Below are 8,415 nucleotides of genomic sequence, written 5' to 3' on the forward strand. Positions count from 1 at the left end.
TACGCATACACAATAAACAAAAAAGTTTAAGTCGGGTGAAAATTTAGTTCCTATGAAATAAAGTCCTCAAAAGAATCAGTTTTAGTACGTGAAATATGTTCTCAAAAGTCATCATTTGACTCTTGAGGTGACTTAGTGGATAAAGGCCTCTGCCACCAAGCATTCTAACCTGAGTTCAAATCCCGGGGCTCCACGTGATAGAACAGGAGAAATAACTCCTGACGAAAGCTGACACACACACATACATCCAAACACATGCACGCAGGCATGCACACACACAAACTGGAACACACATACAAACACACACAAATCAAATGAATTAATTAAATGTAACTTTGAAAAATTCTTTTTTTTCTTTTTCTTTTTTTTTTTTTTTTTTTTTGGTTTTTCAATACAGGGTTTCTCTGTGTAGCCCTGGGTGTCCTAAAACTAGCTCTGTAGAGATCATGCTGGCCTCAAACTCACAGAGATTTGCCTACTTTTGCTTCCTGAGTGCTGGGATTAAAAAAAAAAAAAACTTTTTTAAAAATGTGACTATTTCTGAGTGGGTATGGTGATGCATGACTTTATTCCCAGTAGAAGCAAAGTTCAAAGCCAGCCTGGTCTACAAAGCAAGTTCCAGGACAGCCAATACAATGGGACCCTGTCTCAAAATAAAATAAAATAAACGTGATGCGTCTGAGTCAGAAACCTCAAGGGACTTGCTACTATTCAAATATAAAAGTAACTTCTCTTCTTTAGCCAAAGAGGTGAAGAAAGCACCCATGATCCTGGAGAAACTCCAAAACAGTGGTGTTCCAGAGGGCCACCCGGTGAGACTGGAGTGTCGCGTGGTAGGCATGCCCCCACCCGTCTTCTACTGGAAGAAAGACAACGAGACCATCCCTTTCAGTAGAGAGAGGATCAGGTACAGCAAGCACCGTCTCTGTGGAGACATCCATGCTCAGAGGGGCCTGGTGGGCCATCCAGATAAGCCTGCAGCCTTTACAGCTGGCTTCTTTCATTGAATATGGCACTACCGAGTTTCAGCCAGGCTGTTGTGCGTGTTCCAAGCCTCCCTGGGCCACAGAGTGAATCCTGAGACAGTCTAGGCGAGAGTAAAACTCAGTCTCAAAAGCGGGTGGGATGTGTATGTGTGTGTGGAGCCCCTCCCTCTGTCAGAAGTCTATTTTCCTTCTCACTTTGCCTTAATAAAAGTCTGTTTAGAGCCGGGCAGTGGTGGCGCACGCCTTTAATCCCAGCACTCGGGAGGCAGAGGCAGGCGGATCTCTGTGAGTTTGACACCAGCCTGGTCTACAAGAGCTAGTTCCAGGACAGGCTCCAAAACCACAGAGAAACCCTGTCTCAAAAAAAAAAAAAAAGTCTGTTTACCAGAGAGAGAAAGCAATACTGACCGCACGTGTCCGAGGTGTGGTGGCATTCCCACCCTCCCCAGACTCAGGAGGAATCAGGAGTCCAAAGTTGTCAACTTGGCTACAGAGCAAGTATGAAGCTGTTCTGGGCTCTATGAGACACTGCCCTGCCTCCAAAATGAAAAGTTCTTAAAAATATACATGGAGGAGCTGGAAAGATGGCTCAGCAATGAAGAGGCCCGGAGTTCAATTCCCAGCATCCTCCCTGGGTGAATCCCAGTTGCCTGTAACTCTAGTTCTAAAGACCCAGCACCTGGTTCAGGCCTCCACAAGCTCCTGCATATATGGAGAACACAAACCTACAGAGGCACACCTTCACATAAATGAAAATAATAAATCTTAAAAATTATACAAGGAACATATAAGATCTGGCATATTTTTGTCATATTCTCAATCATTTTAGGACCCAGACAAGGTTTTGTTTTGTTTTTTAATAAACAAAAAGCTGCATTAGGGGCCAGGGGTGATAGCGTATCCCAGCATGTGGAAGGCAGGAGGGTCAGGAGTTAAAGTTCTTTGGGACCTGGTATCCTGGTGCTCAAGGTCACTCTGGGCTACGTGAGACTGTCTCAGAAAGGAGGGGTAGTGGAGAGATGGCTCACCAGTTAAGAGCAGTTGTTGCTCTTGCAGAGGACCCAGGTTTGATTCCCAACACCCACATGGTGATTCATCTGAAACTCTAGTTCCAGAGAATCTGATGCCTCTTCAGGCTATCAGTATATATGTGGTATGCATACATGCATACATACTCAAATAAATACATTTTTAAGAAGGAGAGGATTAGAGAGCTGGATTCAGTAGCAAGAAGAGGCAGGAGGATCTCTAAGTTCAGGCTAGCTCGATCTATCTAATGAGGTCCAGGCCAGCCAGGAGGCTCTGTCTCAAAGAGAGGGAGGGAGGGAGGGAGGGAAGGAGGGAGGGAAGAGGAGAAGAAAGTAAGGGGACAAGAAGATGGCTTTTCTAGGCTTTGGCTAAGGAGCTAACTGTCCCCTGTCCCTTCTCTGAGAGTTTCCCCAAGCCTAAGATTGACCTCAATGCTTCTGCTCCCAAGTTAAAGGTGAGCATGTTCTTTCTCTTCCCCAGCATGCACCAGGACACAACGGGCTATGTCTGCCTCCTCATCCAGCCAGCCAAGAAATCTGACGCCGGCTGGTATACCCTGTCAGCCAAGAATGAAGCTGGCATTGTGTCCTGCACAGCTAGGTTGGATATATATGGTAAGGATGATGTCATTCAAGGAACATCTGTGCACTGAGGACAGTTTAAATATCATCTCCATGCGTAAATGAGATAGATAACACTCTCTGTTGTGCTTTGAAGATGGGTTCTCCCTGCCATTTGTTTTTTGTTTTGTCTTGTTTTTTGAAAATCAAGTGGTCAAAACATGCCATCAAATGCCTTTACCGGCTCAGCCATCTTGGGGCTCCTTCTTTTTCTGGAAATTCCAGCAGAAACTCCATTTACAAGAAAGGGGTGTGTACCAGGCAGTGGTAACACACACCTTTAACCCCAACACTCGGGAGGCAGAGTGGATCTCTGAGTTCGAGGCCAGCCTGGGTGGGCTACAAAGTGAGTTCCAGGATAGCCAGAGCTATGCAGAGAAACCCTGTCTTGAAAAACCAAAATCAAAGGAAAAAAGAAAAGAAAAAAAATGACATGCATGAAATTCTTTGCTCAACCTCAGTAGCCCATAATTTCACTTTATCAGATTATAATTCTGAAGTCATCTGCAGAGCCGTTCTATAATCTTACTTACCAAGAAAAGAGAGAAGACAGGAGCAGAGATTATCTTTTTTTTTTTAACAAGAGCACAAATCCACTTTTATTTATCTACTTTTCATTGGTTTAAATCTGGGAGGGTACAGCATCACACCGTTCTGTGTCCAATGGCCTCTGCAGGAAGGCTGCTTCGGAATTTGGCACGGACCATGCCGCTGTTTCCATGGGCCGGTGTTACTTTCCCCCAGATCACTCTGGTTTTGTTTGGTTTGCCTCCAGGTGTTACTGGGTTTTTTTTTTCTTTATACACATAAGCACATCTCTTACCCAAGTAGAATTCAGCTTCATCTAGGGCATAAACACCTTCAATTTTAAGGAGAGCTGTGTGCTCTCTCTGGTTCCGGAGACCTTGCTTATAGCCAGCAAAAGTGGCCTTGCACCACAGCCTTCCAGACATATTTGCCTTTAGAAGTTTTGTTCCCAGTAGGCTCCAGGAATTGGCAACAAAGTTCAGCAGGAGGAACATCCCTCACCTCTACCTATCCTTTTTTTTTAAAGATTATTTTTACGTGTGTGTGTGTGTGTGTGTGTGTACGTACGTACGTGTACGTACGTGTGTACCAAGTGAGTGCAGTACCTGTGGAGGTCAGAAGAGGGAGTCAGATCCCTGGAGCTGAAAATTATACACTTCCAGCTAGAAAGGAGAAAACGCAACAATTAATTGTTAATTGTGCAAGATTTTGTTGTTGTTTATTTGTTCTGAGACAAGCTCTCGCTATACCACCCTAGCTGACCTATAACTCTCTGTAGACCAGGCTGGCTTTGAACTCACAGAGATCTGCCTGCCTCTGCCTCCTGAGTGCTGAGATTAAAGGCGTGAGCCATCACCACCCAGCACAAGGCAGGAAGGTTTTAATGTTCCTTTTAGAAACGAGGCATCAGCACTCCTCCCGTGGATTCCTTTGATCCTAACATTTTGTTTGGCTCATTTTCCAGCTCAGTGGCACCAGCAGATCCCGCCACCCATGTCCATCCGTCCCAGTGGCAGCCGCTATGGGTCTCTCAGCAGCAAAGGACTGGACATCTTCTCTGCCTTCTCCTCCATGGAAAGCACGATGGTGTACTCCTGCACTTCTCGAAGTGTGGTGGAGAGCGATGAACTTTAAGGATGTCTCCGTGCCTGCTGTGTGAGAGGGTGGACTGTGGAGGGGAAGGAAGACCGGTCATACGCAGTGGTTTCCAAACAGCCACATTTGAGTGAGTTCCCATCCTGCTGGACCCATGGCAGGAAGTGTTTTAAGTAAGTTGGCCAAGGCTTTTTGAGCCTTGGTTGAGGGAGAGTTTAGGGATGTGCATCTTAGAGATGCAAGTAGACAATTCTCACAAACCAAAGATACCATACCACTGCCACCACAGCCTGAGGGAGGGGGGAGCGAGTGTGCTTCCCCACGCCACGTGTAAGGGACATTAGGCCCAACTAGGAGCAATTAGGAGCCATAGCCAGGGCTGAGAGAAGTTAGTGACTTTAGAATAGATGCAAAAGAGAAAGCTGGGGAGCCCATCACCTTTCATGGATTACACCCACAGCGGTCATCTTGGTGGATTCGCTAGATGAGTTCCCACTTAACATTAAAGGATCTTGCCATACACCTCTCCGCCCAAGTGGTGAGACTCTTCACTTGCATATCCTGCCTGTGCAGTCACATGAGAAGCCAAAACATGCCTGAGATTTAAAAGCAAAAAACAAACAAAACCAACCAGGACACTCAAGATTTCACATGCATTCATTACGTGGCTCCCACCAGCCTGTCTGCACCATTTTAGGCAGACAGCCACACCCACACCCACACCCCGTGCCTAGATTGGCACCGGGCACAACGGAGACTTCAACAGACATCTGCTGGGGATGGCGTACTCAGCTCTCTACCATTCTAAGGCCAATCCAAACATGGCCCCGAGAGTGTCTGTCACGGCATCTGCTTCAGGCAAGCCTGGGATATGAACTGGGGGTGTCTGTTTCCAAATCCCTTTGCTCAGATCTCTGGTGTTGTCTGTGCCAGGTCCCCCTCTGCTGGGAATTTTTAGCTGGAGATGGTAATTGCTTTAGAAAGGCTTGAGACCTTCTTTGCTTCAAGGCAAGGATTTGCAGTATAAAAATAAATTAATTTACTCAACAAATCAGCAGTGTGTCTACTCTGTGTACACGTGCTGGGTACCGTGGGCGACAGGAAAATAGGAATAAAGGGGCTGGAGAGTTGAGTCGGCAAATAAAGGTGCTTGCCGCCAAGGCTGAGAACCTGAGTTCGATTCCTGGAACCAACATGGTGAAAGGTGAGGACTCATTCACTCCTACAAGTTGTCCTCTGGCGTGTGTGTGTGTGTGTGTGTGTGTGCACGCGCACACACACATTTAAGTACACTCAAAAGAATTCTTGCTATTTTCAGTTTTGAGTTGTCCCGTTCTCTAAGAGGTAACACCCACTGGGCCATGGGGGCACATGCCTTTAGTCTGGTCTGGGAATAATGATTTCAATCAAAGACTCAGCTGAGTGCTTAGGCCTATGTTCTCTGGTGTAGGCAGTGACAGGAAGTAGAGAATGAGACACACCACAGAACGCAAGTAGATGTTAGCTGGCAATCTGAGGGAACCGGCTCACTCCTTCCACCAGACCCCAGGGACCCAACCCAGGTTGTCAGGCTTGGCACCAATTGCCCTCACCAGCTGAACCAACCTGATAGCTTCAAGGGCAACTTCAACCTTAGACGGAATGTAGTAAAATGTTTCCACAGGGCCATGTATCATGAGATCTCTGATAACCAAGAATCACTTTCTAAATCCTGAGACTGCCTCTGGAATACTGTGTACGTAATATTCAATATTCATCATATTATATATTCATATTCATCGTGCCATCATGCCTGTTTATTCTTACATTCGCGCTTGGCATATATATTCAATTGTGCAATGCATATAATACCACCATTCTGTCTACTATGTAAAGTGTAGCCAGTTATGAATATCCTTCATCTCCCATGCCAGCACACTGAGTATTTTTTTTAATCTGGTCCTTTATTATTATTATTCAGCAACAAAAATATTATATTTTGACACTAGGTGGTGCTGTCTCACTGAAAATAGAACAAGTCTCAACTCTCCAGTTGGCGCTACTGGTTACGATTTTGTTTTGTTTTGTTTTCCCCGCGTTCACAGGCAGGTTTGTTAGGTCATAGCTCAGGCCTGCATCACTGGCCGCGACATTTCCACCTGCAGCTTCACTCCCGAGCCTGCAAAGCCCGTCCCGCCCCGCTGCAGCACGATGATGTCACGCTCTGTCAGGGTATCCCCATTCACGGGGTCCACCATGTCCTTCCGAATCAGTTTCTCGACACACTCCAGAGTGACCACCGCCCCAGAGGGCCGCAGCACTGCGCACGGCGTGGCGTTGCTCAGGCCGTCTCGGGTCACTGCACACACATAGCGCTCACCGCGTGGGATGAGCCCCACGCGGTCCACAGAGTCATCCAGCCGCGTGAAGCGCACGGGCGTCAGCTCTGACATGCGTAGTGGCTTCCCAGACATCGGGCAGGTCACGATGCGGGATGGTTTTTCCAGCTTGGTGGCCTTTGCCTCGGGCGTCAGTGAGGGAACCCAGAAGCTGGGCAGTATTGTGTCCTTGTCCTTGCCTGGGGGACCCGCACTGGGCCCTGGCTGCTCATCACCTGTGTTGGGTAAGGTGGCAGCCTTGGGCATGAAGGGGTTCAGGGGCTGGCTCAGGATGGCTGCCTCCTTCTCCAGGAAGCCTCGAGCTCGGTCCTGGGCTGCAGCTCGCTGAAGCTGTCTCTGCTCTTCTCTGAGGGCTGCCCGCTGCTTCTCATAGGCCTTCATCTGCCAGGCAATCCTTTTCTTCTGGTGTAGGATGTACACCAGGATTGCCTCCCGTTCATACAGGTAGCCATCTGGGGTGACCACAGGATCACGACAGGGCTGCAGCGAGAGACAGCAGCAGTCAAAGCCCCTCACAGCGTCCCGGTTCAGTCGAACGTTCTGGGTCCCATAGCCTGAGGCTTCTGTGTCTTTCTTCTTCTCATAGTAGGTGTAGACCGCTCCGGCGCTGCAGTTCTTGGCGTGCCGCGTCATCCTCACAGACGATTCGCCCACCCGCCGCTGCTTCAACTGTGTCCCGGGTTAGGTTTTCGATCAGGATTTCTGAATCTCAGCGATGCTGACTTAGGAGCTGTCCTGTGCACTGGCAGCGACCCTGGCCCCTTGCCAGACTCCAAGCTGTGGTGACTCCAATCTCCAGACTGACTCTTCCCTGAGAGGCAGAATTTCCCTTTGTTGAGAATGTCTATGAGGGGGAAAAAAAATCAGTGTATTAGAACTCTATGGAAACGGAGGATATCTAAGTAAACTTAGATATCTGTGGATGTATTTGTAGCACACCCACAAACAAACCCACCGTCTTCCGTTTTTTTATTTTTGGTTTCTCTGGGTTGCTTTGGAGCCTGTCCTGGAACTAGCTCTTGTAGACCGGGCTGGCCTCGAACTCACAGAGATCCGCCTGCCTCTGCCTCCCAAGTGCTGGGATTAAAGGCGTGCGCCACCACCACCCTACCATCTTCCGTTTTGTAAACCTTTGCTCAATCTGGTTTAAGGATGTGTCATTCTCATCACCCAGTAAGAAACAGCCAAGCTCTTTCTTTCTCTTCGATGCAGTTTGCAAGTTCTTTTTTTTTTTATCATTTAAAAAAACTTTTTAAATGTGTGTCTGTGAGTATGCACATTTGTGTGGGAGAACCCTGGGAGATCAGAAGACGTCCATCCAATCATCTGCAGCTGATGGGGGTGCTGGGAATCAAACTCGGGTCTTCTGAAAGAAAAGTAAGGACCCTTAACTGCTGAGCCATCTCCCCAGCCCTTGTTTTGGGTTTTTTCTTCCTTCCTTTTTTTTTTAAAAAAAAAGTTTTATTTATTTATCGTATATATGGTGTTCTGTCTGTATGTCTGCTTGTCTTACTCTGAGTTGTGAGCCACTATATGGCTCCTGAGTTCAATTCCTAGTGATCACATGGTGGCTCACAACCATTTGAAAGGAGATCGGGTACCCTCTTGAGGAAGAGACCTGGTCAGCGTCCTCATCAACTTAGACCATGAAACCCAATGTGGACAAGTTCAACAGAACCACCATATACAGGCTGCCCATGCTTGCTTCAGCATTAGCAGGGCATAAAACCATACAATTTCTGGGAATTGAACTTGACCTCTGGAAGAGCAGCCAGTGCT

At 47.4% G+C, this 8,415-nt stretch overlaps 2 protein-coding genes and 1 pseudogene across 5 annotated transcripts in view; 1 reads left to right on the plus strand and 2 right to left on the minus strand.

Annotated features, from left to right (window-relative positions):
• Mypn (myopalladin) overlaps positions 1 to 5,309 on the plus strand; it is a 95,915-nt gene extending 90,606 nt beyond the window's left edge. For all 4 annotated transcript variants that reach the window (XM_075980101.1, XM_075980100.1, XM_075980099.1 and 1 more), the window contains 3 exons: positions 742 to 907; positions 2,496 to 2,629; positions 4,128 to 5,309. In XM_075980101.1, coding sequence (XP_075836216.1) covers positions 742 to 907; positions 2,496 to 2,629; positions 4,128 to 4,297 — 470 coding nt within the window. In that variant the 3' untranslated portion in view covers positions 4,298 to 5,309. The remainder of the gene's footprint in view (positions 1 to 741; positions 908 to 2,495; positions 2,630 to 4,127) is intronic.
• LOC142853664 (large ribosomal subunit protein eL33-like) lies at positions 3,198 to 3,609 on the minus strand. The gene has a single exon (XM_075978855.1). The coding sequence runs from the start codon at positions 3,586 to 3,588 to the stop codon at positions 3,280 to 3,282; it is 309 nt and encodes a 102-aa protein (XP_075834970.1). The 5' UTR covers positions 3,589 to 3,609; the 3' UTR covers positions 3,198 to 3,279.
• Positions 5,310 to 6,214: 905 nt separating the features above from the next.
• LOC142853665 (nitric oxide synthase-interacting protein pseudogene) lies at positions 6,215 to 7,309 on the minus strand (annotated as a pseudogene).
• Positions 7,310 to 8,415: the final 1,106 nt, after the last annotated feature.

This window comes from Microtus pennsylvanicus, chromosome 7 (assembly GCF_037038515.1).
Source record: "Microtus pennsylvanicus isolate mMicPen1 chromosome 7, mMicPen1.hap1, whole genome shotgun sequence".
Classification (NCBI taxonomy): Eukaryota; Metazoa; Chordata; class Mammalia; order Rodentia; family Cricetidae; genus Microtus; species Microtus pennsylvanicus.

Coding starts and splice junctions, on each gene's coding strand:
- LOC142853664 (XM_075978855.1), bottom strand. CDS start 3,588: ATGTCTGGAAGGCTGTGGTGCAAGGCCACTTTTGCTGGCTATAAGCAA.